This window comes from Argiope bruennichi, chromosome 9 (assembly GCF_947563725.1).
Source record: "Argiope bruennichi chromosome 9, qqArgBrue1.1, whole genome shotgun sequence".
In the NCBI taxonomy this organism is placed as follows: domain Eukaryota; kingdom Metazoa; phylum Arthropoda; class Arachnida; order Araneae; family Araneidae; genus Argiope; species Argiope bruennichi.
Genome location: NC_079159.1, coordinates 60,801,241 through 60,818,556, shown reverse-complemented (window position 1 = coordinate 60,818,556; position 17,316 = coordinate 60,801,241). Strand labels below are relative to the sequence as shown.

General features: G+C 28.3%; 1 protein-coding gene across 5 annotated transcripts in view; it reads right to left on the bottom strand.

The window, feature by feature from the left end:
• Nucleotides 1–88: 88 nt before the first annotated feature.
• Nucleotides 89–17,316, bottom strand: part of LOC129984447 (U8-agatoxin-Ao1a-like) — a 126,984-nt gene continuing 109,756 nt past the window's right edge. For 2 of the 5 annotated variants that reach the window (XM_056094330.1, XM_056094331.1), the window contains exons 3-4: nucleotides 9,557–9,636; nucleotides 89–599 (exon numbers count right to left, since the gene is read on the bottom strand). In XM_056094330.1, coding sequence (XP_055950305.1) covers nucleotides 461–599; nucleotides 9,557–9,636 — 219 coding nt within the window. In that variant the 3' untranslated portion in view covers nucleotides 89–460. The remainder of the gene's footprint in view (nucleotides 600–9,556; nucleotides 9,637–17,316) is intronic. The other 3 variants (XM_056094333.1, XM_056094334.1, XM_056094332.1) reach the window with 3 other exon arrangements.

The following is a 17,316-nucleotide window of genomic DNA, read 5'->3' as shown; positions in this document are numbered from 1 at the left end:
TGCTTTCTTCTAAAAGCATTTGCTGTAGACAATACCTTTTTATTTTTTAGCTGTCAAGTGATATTTTACAGTGAATTAAAACAATTCATTCCAAAGCTCATCAAATTGCTAAGTTTATTGAAATAGTAAAAGAAATAATAAACAAATAATTTTTTTCGACACACTGAAGAAGGAAATTTCATACAATGAGATAGATACCAAGAAATAAGTCAAAGATATGTTGATGTTTGTGGATCGAGAGAGTACTCTGTCAACTGCATTCTCTACAAGGTACAAATATCATAAAATAAAATTCCAGTCTTTTGTTAAAAAAGAGACACCCTTCTGGAAAAATAGTTTTGAAAGGGAACCAATTTTAATATTCAGCCAAGGTTGTTACACAGAGTGAGGGGTGACGATTCACTTGTGGAATGGGAAAGGGAGGGTCATGGAGAAGGTAAGAAACGACTGATTGTTATTTTCACTTCCCCCATTTCTGGAAGAGTCCCATCCTCTGGCACCTACAGTTGGTGCCCCACAGGTTGCAGCGGCACGAAGAGCTGAAGCAGCAATCACTGGGTCGGTGATCGCAGCTACCCCCTCTGCGGATGCAACTCCTTCTGGGGGAAAAAAGACAAAACAACACAAACAAAGTTTAGTTAAATAATTCTACAAATATAGATTAAAATTTTACAAAATAATTTACAAGAATAACAAACAGAAATCTAAGAAATGATTGTTGTCAAAAAGTTGCAAAATACTTAACAGAGTAGCAATTAGATTTATCATTACAGCCCTTTTTCTTCTGAAGTGATGGAATACTTTTAATAAGTCAGCATGGAATATTTATCGCCTTAATACAATAGAGTAAAGACATAGGAACGGTAAATTATGCTCTATTAATGGATGTATTTTACCTCCCCCTTTCTTTATGTTGATTTACAATTAAGTGACTTCTGTTTATCCCCTCTTCCCAATGTACGAGCGACTTTGTTTAAAAATAGTTTGAAATTCCAATCGTCGATGCGAAGAACTTTCTTGCAAGACATATGTATTCGCTATGGGAAAAATCATGGGGGCAGCAGATATATAATAAATTACATTGTATAAAACTCATTACTAAATCATGGCCTTGTATCCCAATGCATGAGCTCGATGTCAAATTGACTAACTTCGCAATAGTCATACTCGTTTAACGCGCGAATATCTTCTATACGGCGATCAAGCTGCTGTCTGTTTGAGATGCTAAGTGATTTTAAAGATCCATTTATGTTTATTTAAATCCACATCATCGGACATGCCAAAGTTGTTGGAGAGGGAGGGGAGCTTCACAAAATTCTTTTTAAGTTTATAAAAACAATTGGCTTTTTTTTTACCATTTTATATAAATTCTATACTTTTTGAACTTGTTCTTAAGCCTTTTGTTTTACAGTTTTGACGCAGACTTTTAATGCATCCTTTGTTCTTACTGACTGTTTTAGATTTTTTACACAATCTTTTATTAACTGCATGTTTGACGCAGTATTGCCTTTTCTGTCTCTTAGCCGACACCATATCGACAAACAAACAAATGCTCGAGTCATTACTATTCTTTCACTATACCACTTTGTCAGAAAAATATAGAAATTAGATCTCATATCTTGACAGCCGTACATGAATGTCCTTTGTTATATTGATTTTTAATTCTATAATGAAAGCATTTTATGATTAATCAACGATTCGTTCACAGTTGTTCCTCGCTATTCTAAAAACACTAAATATAACAGAGAGTATATTATTGGCTATTAATTACAATTATTCCCTTCAACATTAATTATTATTATCACTTAAATAATTATAGGTACATTTTTCATTAAAGCAAACGAAAACTATTGTCAGAAAACTCTTGGTTTATTTCTAATAAAATGGTGAATATTTATGAAATATAATAGAAGATGTTTTTTTAATTTTAATTTCTGTTATTAATTACTGATTTAAAACAACTTCACTGAAGCATTTTTCATTTAAGTTACTGTAAATATGAAAATAAATCATTGTTTCGCAGTTTTAATTTTCTTAAAGCAGTAATTTAAAATTAATTATTTTTTTATATTTCAAAGTGTCTATGAAATATTCTAATTTTAATATGAAGAAGCGAAATAAAAATTGCAGTAATAAAAGAAATAATAAAAAAAAGACGAAGAATAATAAAAATAGTACTTGATAATTTCAGGGAAACATGTATTTAATAATGCAAGCGATAGTAGTTAAATTGGAAGATTCAGGAAAAAATTCATTCCATTGATTAAAACGTATTACGTCCGTTTAATTATAAAAAAGGAATGTGAATTTGTTTATCTTTCATTCTGCCATGAGCAAGAAAAATCCCCAGCGGCTTAATTAGATCATCCCTAATGACTTGATATTACCATCGAGGCTAAGCATATACAAAATGCTTATGAAGCCTAATTTGTATTCGAAAAGTTAATGAACTTCATGAATATTAGCACATCAGAATACTAAAGTAGCCATTGGAGGAAATTGCTTTTGAGTAATAATTTTTTTATATATAGATGTACGCAAAATATAAATAACAAATAAAAAAGGATGAATTGCCAGAATGAAAAAAGAATACGCAACAACCATCGTTGAATCTGTTGAATTCCCACAATTGACAGGATAATTACTGAAAGAAAGGCAAATATTTATAGAATTCGAATTTAGATTATTCAATTATAATAATATTTCAAGATTTAAAAAACACAAATAATAGCATTAAAATATTAATACTAAGCATTTTCTGACTTCAATAAAGCAAATTTATTCCAAAACCTACAATATATAAAAACTGTTATCATTAAAATCTCCAAATAAAAATTTCTTAAACTTTTCCTCACAAGCACAAAATGCCCAACAATATTGTTACGATATTACATGGCAATATCGCACAACATTGTAGAGATATCGTGGAATGTCTTGTGGAAACAGTGTGGCTTATCAATTTGTTATGTAAACTTTTTATTTATCCATTAGTGAAGGATTTTTTTCTCAATCCCAAATATGCAAATGATTAAAAAAAAAAGATTCTTTAGACACAAATAGTGAAATTATGTTTATTTGTAAATTTTTTTTATTGCATATTTAGTGTGTTCATTTGCAAAATTTTGATGAAATGTTTCGAAGCGAGATATATTTCTGCATTACTTTAATTTATTATCACAGAGGAATATGATAAAACAAACTTTGGATCGATATCTGTTATCTATATCAAAATATTTTACAGGTTAAAATGTTAAAGCTTAATATGTAAAATTTTAATTCGCATATTTTGTCTATTTTCTTTTCTTTTTCTTTTTGATGTATCATAAGATATGCACCAAAAATGTATGCAATAAAAAGATGAAAACTACTTAGAAAATGTTTCGAAGCGAGATATATTTCTGCATTACTTTAATTTATTATCACAGAGGAATATGATAAAACAAACTTTGGATCGATATCTGTTATCTATATCAAAATATTTTACAGGTTAAAATGTTAACGCTTAATATGTAGAATTCGAATATTTCGTCTATTTTTTTTGTCTCTTTGTTTTTTGATGTATCACAAGATATAAACCAAAAATGTAATCAATAAAAAAGAACTACTTTTAAAGTATAGAAACATTACTATACTGTATACAATGCAAATTCAACTCGCTTACATTCTTACATAACAAATCTGACATGTATCTCAGGTATTAGTCATCTTAGATCATTTGCAAATTTTATTATTAAAAGAAAAAAAAGCAATAAATTCGATTTTTTATATAAACTGACTGCAAAATGTCAGTTAAAATCGGATCGAGCAAATATCCCTATTAGCACAAGAAATTGTACAATATTCCAACGATGTTGTTCGATGTTCTGAATATCAACCAATTATTCTTATTTTAATTATTCCTTAATTTTTCAAAATAATACTTTTTCGAATAACTGATTGATCCCTATTAGTAGAAAGTATTGCATGATAAATCCAGAATATTGTTTGGCGTTTTCGATTGTCTCAAAGTTATCGTAGTGATACTATTCGATAGCACAAAATGCACATATTAGCAAAAAATGCCGAATAACATTGTTCTTTGACTTCTCGACATTTGCCGATGTTTAGAACATCGAACAACATCATGGGAATATTGTACAATGGGAATATTGTCTGAATATCGACCAATGTCGGGTATGTCAGTATGTCCTCACATAACCCCGATTATTATAATTTAAAATGCTTTCATATAATTAATTTTCTGCTTACTGATTATTATTTGAAATTCAAACAATTCATTTGAAGTTTAAGATGTCAAGTGACTAAATTTATAACGACTCCATGTTAATACTTTCCGTATTATGCACGAAATAAAAATATATGATAAAAGTACAACAATTAATACATAAATTGCTAAAAAATAAATTTCTGTTGCTGTGGATTGCCATAATTTGATAACAACACATCTTAATAATTAGTTTTTATTTTTAAAAAGGGATACTACTTTAGTTTCTACATAAATGTTTTTAATAAACTTCAACATAATCATGTCTGTGAATAAATTCATTCTTAAAGTAGTTTTTGATCTTTTTATAGTGGCGCATTATGTTGAAAATTCCTTACTTTATTTAATGTTACGTTTTCGTTCAATGAATATATATATATATATATATATATATATATATATATATATATATATATATATATATATATATATATATATATATATATATATATATATATATATATATATATATATATATATATATATATATATATATATATTTCATTTTAGATGACATATTTTGTGCATATATTTGCATTTTAATAATTATTTTGAAAAATTAACCTCATTCTTTAATTTCTGTTCCATTCGTATTTGTAACTTCAAAATGAAAGCTTGGAAAACTTTGAATGATGTTTTGAAAAGTAGATGGCAGCACAAGTCAAATCTCTCAAGAAAGCAATTCTACAGTATGTGTTTGCAAGACATTTATTCAACTCTTACAGAAATGATTAAAAACATTTAATGAGAATATATATATCCTCTAATATATGTATAGTTCAGTCAAGAAACAAGAAAATTAACTTTAAAATATGATTAATAATAATAAAATTAGCCAAAATCAGAAAAGAAAATTATTACGTTTCTTTTTCTAAAAAAAACAACAACAAAAACGAGCGTTGATGACCACTATATTCAGATATAAGATTTATAGATTAAGCTGTTGAGAATTAATGACAAAAGGTGTTAAATATTAAAAGTAATAAAGGAACCGAGAAAATTTAGATGAAAGATGTTTCTTTATAATCATATTCATGATGTTATTACCGGGTGTTTCAAAAATGACCGGTATATTTCAAAAATCAATAAAAACTAAACGGAAAGCGATAAAAATACACCGTTTGTTGCAATATGCTTGGGGGAACAGTTCAGGCAGATAAACTTGTGAAATTAGTTACCATTTTTAACAAAAGATTGCGCTGCAGTCTGGAAAAAATCTAAACTACGATATTTTCCAAATATCCACCATGTGCAGCAATAGCATGGCGTAGTCTCAGAATGAAATGAGCAGAAACCCATGTAAACGTCACAGGTGGGATGCCTTCACATGCAGAACAGACGAATTGCTTCAGTTGTTCAATTGTTTCTGGATTGTGGCTGTTCACCTGATCTTTCAAGTGTCCCCACAGAAAGAAGTCGCAGGGGTTCATGTCTAGCGATTTCAAAATTTTTCAAACAGATCCTTTATTGTATCGCTTTTGGCCTCTTTGGTTACATTAAACTTTCGTTGAAAACTTCGTCTTGTTGCAACAATATTGTGTTCTACGCGGTGGAATTCCAACACCAGAAAAATCCTTTGTTCTAAGGAATAAACTATTTTTTCACAACAAACTTGCAATCTGTGAACAGGACACGCTTAAAGCAGAAAGACAACTTACAGAATGGCTGCGGTTTTTTTTTTCAAATCGCCTGCAGCGCCATCTGTTCTTGTAAATTGTTACTAATTTCTTAATTTCTCTGCCTGAAAATTTACTGTTGTCCCAAGCATATTGCAACAAATGGTATATTTCTATCGCTGCCGTTTTCTTTTTATGGATTTTCGAAATATACCGGTCATTTATGAAGCACCCGGTATTAATTTCACCCATATTCAATAGAAAATATATAATTTTTTGCTATTATTTTGAAAAAAAAATTCTAAGCTTTATTAACTAATTTTTTGGGCGAAAGTTTTTTTTACTAAGAAAAGTAATGAGTTTCATTCATTCCTAATTTAACTTTTTAGACGTTCTTTTTTGAAAAAACTCCAATTGCTTTCTGAAATCAAGTATATTTTACACTTTTTTTTAGAATGAAATTATTGCGGGTAAATTTTTGTACTTAAATAGGATATCGCAAATGTCTATGTCTTTAACAGTATAAGCAGGGAAATTATAATTATATAAAAAATATAAAAGGGAAATTACAATATAATTAAATTATACTACTGCATAACTACTCTTAACGTTAGACTACGCATCATTAAACGTTAAAATTAACGTCATTATAAAAATAATAACTGTGAATAAAAATATAAAATATAAATCAGTGAATTTAAAAGAATGAATGCTTTTCTTTTCTACTTTTATGATAATTCTATAAATTGTCTTTGATAACTCAAGATGAATATGGAAAATGTGAAATCTTTAAGAAGTATAAAAATTCATTCTCATATTTTTAAAATATATTAATAAAACGAAACATCTGTAAAGTTTGTAAAATTAGTTTGTGAATGCAGTCCCTAAAATTTAAAAAAAATTAAATCTACTTATTTACGATATGAAAAATCAAATATAATCTTGAAATACACAAAGCGAAATTTCTATTAATATTCATATCTGAGGCAATCCTTTTTTTAAAGATTTTAATGTGCAAAAAATGTAATTAAAGAAATTTTTCTGATACAAAGACCTTTTAATTCAATTTATTTAAATTAATACATGAAAAAAATCATTTTAATAGATTTATCTTTTCTTTAATCAATGAATGAATATCATTTTTATAATAATTATTCAGAGATTGAGAAATCGAAACCCTGAAGTTATCTGGAAATACTTATGTTTTGTTTAATATATACTTAAGCATATTATACGAACTTCATAATGTCAGTTTTAATTCCTAGTCATGCATTCGAGAATGTTTTGTGATTATATAAATCAGTTTCTTAGCTTAAAAAAATGAAATTTGCTCGATATAATTCCTGAATAAAAATCATAATACTTCAGGAATGCAACTCTTATTCTAAAATTAAATATATGCCTTTATTATAGGTGTATAACTGCTTTTTATAATTATCTATAATACGAAAAGTTGTATTTCACCTTTATTTTATTATAGTCGTCGCTTACTTATCCGAAAGTTCTTTTCGGGCGCAAATAAGCAAAACATTTGAAATGTCACGATTCAGAATAAATCATAGAAGAGGAGAAATGTTTGTATTTCTCAAACATCTCAGTAAATAAAAATGCATAAAAATGAGAAGTGGTTGGAGAATTTGTCTATCTGAATCATCAAAATTATTAAGAGAAAGAATAAAATAAAAAAAAATTAATAAAATAAATGCTAAATTTAGTTTCTATTGTTTTTATTCATTTTAATTCACTTTCATTTGCATTATGTATGGGTTGTATAATAATATTAAAGCTAAATAATTCTTCTAAGGGATGATATTTCGAAGATTTTTTTAAACATTTATTTTTCTTAATATTCTTCTGCCTTTGAAGTAAAATTGTATATAAATTTTGTTTTCTTCATCCGTGGTAGGTACAGCATAATTTTAATTTGTCTTGTTAGGTTATCTTTTATATTTACTATCTATTGTATATTATGTATGAACTGCATTCTTTATAGGATACATACATTAGTTGCATATGTTTAATTAAATTAAGTTTTTGTAGTACTTTATGAAGTACTAGTATTTTCTACCTTATCTGTTGTCCTATTTCATAATAAATGAATAAACAAAAGAAGGGCGTGAGACAAGGTTATATTTCCGAGAAAATAATATGTTCTTGCTACACCTCAAACATAAGGTATAAAATTAAAGGAGAAAAACATGTTTTCTCTATTATTTTGAAGTATTCATTCCTAATACTGTTGAGTTAATTCATATTTAGATAATAAAATCAATTCAGTCAAGATAGATATTTCTACGATAAAATTCACAAGGAATTAAGAATGTGCACGATACTCTTACAGGTTACGAGTATCCTTTAAAGAAAGCTGGACCATGTTCAAGTCAGAGGCAAGAAAAATCTGGAAAGGTTGAATAAACGAAAATACTGCAATATTATTGAATCGCACATTACGTTGACTGATTTCGCATTAACCAATACGGTTACATTCGAGTTTCTTTAAACCAATAGGCTCTTTGTTTAGAATTCGAACCCACAGCACTGGTTTGCAGATGGGTATTCCCAAATCCAACTATAAAAAGTGAAATGACGTGGCAAGAAAATCTTGCTTTTGCTTGCTCATATTTGTAGGTTACGAATGTTACACGGGTACTTCATTAATTAACACCAAATGTAAAATATTTGAAAAAAAGATTGGTTTGAATATTAGTTGGAGTTTTATTCATAATGAAAATCACCTGAGATTTATTTTGAGGCGAAAAGGGATGAAAATATGAATGTGACTGTTATATATTGTCGAGGAGTTTATTTTTAATCTGAAAACTATTTTAAACAATTATATTCCGAAGAGCAAAACGAAATTTTGCCTTAGAAAGTGTGGTTCTGATAAAATCAGATGTTTATGACAAAACCTTAAAATAATTCACAATAATATTAAGTATAAAATATGTGTGAATTAGATATATTTATTGATAAAAGTTTTATAAAATAAATCAAATTATTTTAATAATATTTCATTGATTGTCTTTCGTCATCGATTCTTAAATCACACAAAGCTTATTTAAAATGCCCTTTTAATTGTACCTGAGTTTACAAATATTAACATACATTTTTAGTGACGAAACTAAGATTATTTCTTATAGCTTTGATCTATAATAAGTCTTTAATAAAAAATAAACAAGTAAGCTTCCTTTTTTTCCTATAAAATATTAACACTTGTCTCTGGCAGTTGTGATTAAAGTTGTTGTCATTGAGAAGTGATATTAGATTTAAAAAAATGCATTCATTTTACATGCTTGGTAACAAATAGCATATTGAATAAAATATAGATGTAATTTTTACTTTCAGGGGCATGAATGGATGGGTTAGAAAAAGTCTGATTGTTAAATGTAGGAAAAGTTATTCACAGAACAAAAGGAAAAAATATCTTCGAAACAAAATAAAGTTTTTTTCTTTAAATATATGCAGACCTCAGAATTTCAGAAGATTAAAAACAAATTGATTTGTTTCTAAAGATAGAAATGTTTCTACTCTTATTATAAGATTTATAAATAAATATTTCGAAGTAATGTCAAATGAGAATCTCATTTTATAGCCTTTAAATCTTAAAAGATTTGACGCCGGAAGAAAACATGCTTAAACACTGTTTTATTTATGCAAAAAATGGGATTGTACTTACTTTTTGGTGGACATGAGGTACTTTGCAAGGATGTCGTAGGTAGGTTCCTGGTATGCAGAGCTGTCAGCTAAGGAGAAACCCAAAAGAAGAAAAAAATATAAATTAGACCCTTCTTTTTAGACATTCATTTTTTGTAGTGCCTACAAAACTTTAATCAATATTTATTCCTTTAACAGTCTACAGAAATTTCAAAAACATTCATTTCTTTGGCAATGTCTACAAAACTTTCATGAATATTCATTCCTTTAACAATCTATAGAAATTTCAATTGCATTTATTTATTTTTCAGTGCTTACAGAAATTGCAAATTATATAGAACTAAGAAAAATAATGTTGCATATTTAATGTGAATAAGCTAGGTTTACACAAATTAAAGATAAAGTGACAGAAATATTATTTTTTAAAATAAGAGCGATGAAATTTTAAAAACATTTTAGTAAAATGTCAAAAAAAAAATAATATCTTTGGAAATATAAATATATTTGAAATTCAAAACATAAAAATTGCATATTTTTATACAATTTTCATATTTTTTTAGTAGAATATTTTCCAATCCTGATACATTTTTAAAGATTTGAACAAGTTAAATTTCTCTACTTCATTTCTTTTTTCATAAAATTATCTCATATAATATACAATAGTATGTACCATATGTAAAACATTAAAATAAAAGCTATAAATCCTGGAAGACGATACTTTAAGCGTATGGAAACATTTGCATATGGCTAGTAGTGTGACCATGAAAGAAGTACACTGTATATAGTTATAATGTGCGTGTATCTTGGAGACGTCATGAAAGAACAAAAATATGCTACATTTTAAATCCAAATGTGATAACAGAGCGAAGAAGATAATACAATATCCCGGTTGCTATTTACTATTGTTAAGCAACTGATTAGAGATGAAAATAATCGATGTTATAACTGGGTACTGTTTATCCTCCGAATTAAGCCCTGATAGACAATGAAGAGCTACAAATCTCAGATGACCCCTTTTCTCTCTTCATCTTCCAAAATCATATATTTTTATGTTTTTTTAATTTAATATCTCTACAAGAAATCTTAAGAAAAGAATGCTAAAAAAAAGGAATATAAATGAAGATGATTAACTGCCTTTGTTGGTTCTAAGCGCACTGGCTTCAGAAACTTAAGTATAAAATTATTCAAAATTCAAATTTGAAAAAACAAAAATATAGCAGAGAAGTAAAAAAAAATAACAATATTTCTAAACTATTAGTTACAAGTCCAGATATTTTTTTTAAAATAATAAATCTGTATATTTCTTAGAATTATAAAATAACTTTTTACAAACTTTGAAAAGAGAAATAAATTCGGTCTGCTGCTATAATTATGTTTAAAATAACAGTACTAAATTTTACTTTGAATGTGTTCCAGAGTGTGACCTTTCTAAACTCAAATAAAAACCACAAAAAATTATTTCCCTATCTAATAACTAAAATTATCTCGAAGTCACGCGTCCCTCTAAAGTTATGAACCTCCATTATTTTGTTTATTTGGTAATCTTACTTTGTAAATAGTATGACACTGCTTACTTTCCCACTATACGAATACTATTAATGGCCAGAAGTTGGATAAATCCAAATATCACCCTACTTTCTCCAATTGAAAAGATTGCTGAATACAGTCTGGATGATACTCTTTACTCCGCCCTTGTTGAGGTGACTTAAAACGTCATCACAAAACCAGTATATGCGGTTTCAAGACAGTACTCTGAATTGTTGCAAGGGTATCCAGCAATATAGAGTAAGGCACATTACTGACATTTTTGCTTTAAGACATATTTGGTCCGATCAGGATGCCGAAACATAAAGCAAATTCAAACACAGGAATGTTAGGACATCGCAAGACTGTTCAGACGCTATTCTAAGGTAAGAATAGATCTATTTTGAATGAAATTAGTGCCGATTAGAATGAAATGATGGTGCTTGGAGATAGAAAAATCTTTCGTTTAATATTTTATTGCATGGCTTTTGTATTCTCAGAAAAAGCAATTATTTACGTATTGTATGAATCATGTAATTTCTTAACACTCACTGCAAGATTTCATGACCAAAATGCAGATTTTTTTTCTCTCTTAACAGTGGTCTCTTAACAGTTGTTAAATGGTGAGTTAGTTTATGTTTGTCATGGATCCACCCATCATGTCGAATGATTTGATAATTTTTCTCAATTAAAGTAAAAAGCCGAAAATGTATTCCATTGAGAAGTTATTTACAAATACAAGAAAGAGATTTTAATGGCCATATAAATGTGGAAAAAAGAGAATTCACGTGTTATCTAATTTGTCATTATTTAAACTGTTACATTGTTATATATCTTTGATTGAATACATTTCTTATCATTTTGTAAATAAGCAGAACATGCTGTTTTATAAGGCATTCTTTCCTTAAGGAAACAAAGTACTTAATGAAAAAGATAGGTAAATTCATTAGATAATATAAAATTGTATTAAATAAAAATATTAAAGATTAATAAAACGTAAAAAAATAAGAAATTATAATAAACGTTTAATCCAGTCAAATATTCGTTTTGCTTGCTTGAAAAACATTTAAAATAAAAACATTTTGATGTTAAAATGATTTCTTTCTTCACTGAATATTTTAGAGTGAAAAATCAAGATAAATTGAAATCTCTTTGATACTTTTTTAAACTACAAACAAAAACATATGATAATTAAAATGGGAAACAGAATAATAATTTATTTTTCAAAAATTTTAGCAAAGCAGTGTCAATTTAATCATTAAAAAGAATGCTTCAGGTGAAAGTTCAACGTTCAACGCTCTTGAGTTTTTGCTTCAATTTCTTTCAAGTATAATGTTTTTTTCATTTGGTTGCAGTTACCACAAATGCCTGGTAATTCAGGCTTTAATTTGATTAATTAAAGGTGTATTTAATTAGTGTTTTTGCATGGTAGAAGCAAAATAAAAGAGTTTATAAAAAAAAACTTTAAAATATTTGGGAACTTGTGAAAAATTTAATACATGGATACATGAACAATTAGATACATGAACTTGTCCAAACTGAAAAAAAAAAAAAAAAAGTTAATGTTTCCATTAAAATAATAGCGGAATTTTTTAAGTAGTTTAGTTATTTCAATTAAAAAAGAAAAAAATTTAAAGAAAAAAATTAAGAAGAAAAAGAAATTTACGTCAAATATAAGAGAAATGAAATGCTCGGTACGTTAAATAGATACTTATGTTCAATGAAATTAATTTATGCTTAGGTAACTCAGAAATTTTTTGAAATTTCTCATAAATTACTCTTTTTTCAATTCGGTAATCGCAAACCGATTTTGGAGAAAAAGAAACTGGTTGTCGCTTTTTTTTGCTGCAGTTCTTCAGCAAATGAAATAACATATGACTTATGCCTTTGTCTCTCATATTTCGTCAAAATATGTCCCCATAATTCCTATTATGTTTGCCTCCGAACAGACAGATTCCAGCTATCCTTCCAGTAGAGCGAACACAAAGATAACGCATTTGAAATTGGGCAAATCTTTTCCACGAAATGGTAGTAAAAGGTTTGGCCAACACAGATCTGCGGATGAATGGATCAGGCGACCTATTTAGATTATGTAGCGGTGGCTTGATGGCAAAGAGAGGTGGCTTGATGGCAAAGAGAGGTGGTTTGATGGTGGTGTTGGCAAAGGTGGTTTGATGGTCATCTTCTCTTCGGCATCAAAGAAATTGAGTATTATAAAAAAAAATATTTATTATATGTTGTGTAAGATCATTTAATATCCGGAATATTTCCTATTAATGTTGAGAATTGTTTTCTCAGAAAACAAACCAAAGGACCCTCACGAAGAAGACAAACAAATAATATGAAAAATGTATTGTTTAATTACATGAAATAAATAAAATAATTAACTACAAATCCAGATATTAAAAAATCTGTATGGAAATTCTCTCCCAGAAAATGCCGAAGTATATAATTTGGTTTTACCAAATTGTTTTTTTTTTCTTATGAAATCTCGCTGGAATCACATAAATTCTGATGAAATCAAATAAATTAACTTTTAAATTTCACATAAATTTACTCTTAAATCTTACATAAACTTACTTTTAATCGATGTTCTTCTGCTTACATTTGTAATGATTTTATTGCCGACATTTGTTATAATTTTATTTCATCAGAATATTTCTGATAAAATCGCATAAATTTACGTTTGTATCTCGTTGTTCTTCTGTTTACTTTTGTTCTAATTTTATTCCATGCAAAATGATTCGTATTCCAAGTATTTATTTTGATAATGTTTATCAGATCATAAATGCGATTACAATCAATTTTGGAAAGTATAAGGTAAAAACGAGTATACTTTTTTTTTTCCTTTTTAAAATGTTAAGAGTTTTAATGTATTGTATCATGTTAACATTATGATAAAGGCTTATAATGATGATGATGCCGTGTCCACGCTACCACTAAAAGGGGGGTGCAGTAGCTTCAGAGGGTAAAGACCGAGAGCACACGAAAACAGAAGTCTGACTTCTAGCTCATATGAAGATGACGCACGCACATTCGCTTGCACAACCCCTTTTTACATGAGAGCACATTCACACACCTCACAGGTAGAACACAAATGCAGAACAACCACGCCCGAACTGGGATTCGAACCCGGGGCGCCCAAATCATGGGGAAGATGCGCTACCCCTATGCCAGGACGCCGGCAAAGGTTTATAATAACATTACAGAAGGATCCAAAGATTATTTTTTACCATTTGTTTTTATAGAATATATACAAAATCCAACCCCCAGCTGAGCCGAAACCACATGGGAGGTGATTGGCTATCAGGAAGCAGACCAATCACTTGGAAAGCTCCAAAGAAAATGATTAATCAGCAAAGGATAAATCCAATGACCGGTAGCCGAGTTGTTTGTACATGCTGTTCCGACTGAGATCCTTGCCGTAATGCCAAACAATGGAATCAAACAGAAGATAATTGAAATTTACCAGCGGGTGTGGTTACCTCAAAACATTCCCTACATACCTTCTAATAAATGTGTTAAGCCAGAGAACGCCTTACATGACATTGACATACAACAGTTATGAAATATTATTTTTTTGCGTGAATTTAGCATTTTTACTTACAAGCATAGTATTTCCTGTTATCCTTGGCGAGTTATTTGGCGATTAATTCTTGGCTTGCAATTAATAGTACTTGAAAAGCGAATATATATTTTAGACACTTTTCCACAGCCGATTAAAGCCAAAATTTGACACAAAACTGCACTATTAGTTACAAAATATCATACAAAATTTGATATGTTTAACTCATTGTATTTTTCAATTGTAGCATTTATATGTTTCTGAAAGTACAGACCGACAGACAGTCAATTTCTCGTAGAGATTTGGATCAAAATTTGATAGGTGTCTAGACTACAGATGTTAAATCTGTGCACCGAATTTTATCTGTCTTCCTCCATTCGTTTTATAATTATCATGTTAACTTATAATCAAACAACCGACAAACGGATTTCCTCTGAACAGATTTTACTCAAAATTCGATAGAAATCTGAAAATTTAATGCAAAGACCGTATACCAGCTTTCAACCGTTTAACTGAAAATGCTTTTGAGTTATCTCTGTCACAGACAGATAGACAAACAGACGGACATTTTCTAAAAAAAAGTGTTTTTCGAATTCAAGGAGATTTTATACATGGAGATTCAGCGAAGTCTCGAGTTCGAACCTTTTGGCGATTATTGTACATTCTCTACACCACGTATACGAAAACGTAAATATATAAAATAAGGAAAAATTTAAAGAATAGTAGAAACAAAGAGGAAAAATAGGAAATAAAAAAAGAAAATTAGAATTTGAATAGTAAAATGTGTAAAAATATATACAAAAGAATATAACAGAAAGTGAAAAAAGCAGTGATACCTATAGTTATTAATTAGTAATCAATATCCAAATATTAATCAATAATCAGGATGGTAGAGTTACCGCGAAATATTTCATAGAATATGAAAAATCACATAAAAAATTTCTTTTTCAAGATGGCCTGATATCTTTATTTACTTTTAGTTCAATGATATTCCTTTAGAAAGAATCAATATGTTATTTTTCTAAAGAGCAAAGTTACATGAGAGCAACTAAACATTTCATTGCAGTCGGTAGAAGAACAAAAGGACTTAAGACATAAAAGAAAGTCCCCAAGGATGACTCTGGGAGACATGAGCCTTAATACTATTAGGAAACAAGTCTCAGATGCAGTCGAATCCGCTTTGACTTCTTCTTATACAATAAATTCTGTTTCTTGTTGTAAACCTTTCCTTTGATATTTGAAGAATCATAAATGAAATTTGTCTGAATAAGAAAAATTTTATGATTGATAGTTAAGATTTTGATAGTACATAAAAGTAAACAAAGTTTATGTATATGTTATTTATTCAAAAATGATATGATTATGTTAATTTATTATTTATAAATTCGTGAATTTTATATCTGACTAGCTGATATACAAAGCATTGTTAAGGAGATAGAAAAATATATTTTTTTTTTATGAATTTTCCCAAAAGGAAAGCTAATTATTATTTAATTGAAAAGAGACTTTGCAAAAATCTACATAATATGGTTCTGAAGTTGGGTGTTATTTGACATGCGCATATATGTTTGTCTTGATACTGTGACATCACATCAATAATTCTATTTTAAAAAGAAAAGAGTACTATTTCAATTAAATTAATTCTAACTTTATTGCGATAATTTCATTATGCACACTGCAAAATGTTAATGTCTTTTAACCTTTATTTTCAAAACCTTATATGGTAGGCATATGCAACTAATTACAAAGCATATCAAATGAGCTAAAAATTACGTTTTTTAAAAATAAAAAAATCAATTTCATAAACTTTTCAGCTTACGATGTCTTTTTTCTATATGGTTTCTTATTTCTTATTTTTATATTCACTAAAAGTTTGCACGCATCCTAAAGAATATAACATTGAAAATTTGACTGGTGTTGGACAAGCTGGCAGAGCTGTTTCATCTTAGAATGCAGCTAGTTTATGCATAACTGCAAATTTGTTATGCAAATGTGTGTTATGGCACTATTCTTTTATAACCTGATTTGCATTTATGCTGTATCATTTTTGATTGTTAGAGAACGTACTGCCATTTATCTGATTAATCAAGAGCAATTTTCATAATTAGGAGGTAAATTGGCTTCCTAAGTTTTGACTTATTCTTTATACACGATGTAATTTAACGTCGAAATTCTTATAAAATGAATCAATTGAAATCTTAAAATGCCCCCCACCCCCTCATTAAATCTCTGCCGATTTTTGTCCTTCCCAAATCAAAACGAACGAAATTATATTCATTTGGCTAATGTTACACTTTTAATTAAATATAAATACAAGGTACAGGGGAAAATGCCAAAAGTTATTTTCGTAATTTTCACAAAATGACTTCATTTTTTCTTTCAAAAATGTCACAATACGACTGTTTATTTCGCTTAAAATATTTTCGTAACTGGAAGTGCATGTCTAATTAGTTTTCATGTACATGTGTTAGGTGTTTGTAGCTGGAAGCAAATTACCATCCGTTTTAAAAAAATTAATATATTTGATTTTGAATCCTTCAATTTTTTCCTTACTATTGATTCACATTTATTTATTTATTTCTTCATCAGTTAACACTTGAAATTTCAAATCAAAATTATTTTCGAATAGGAAATTTTCATAATTGTCTTCAAAAATTGAATGTCAAAGAGCAATTAATTATTTAAAGAAAATG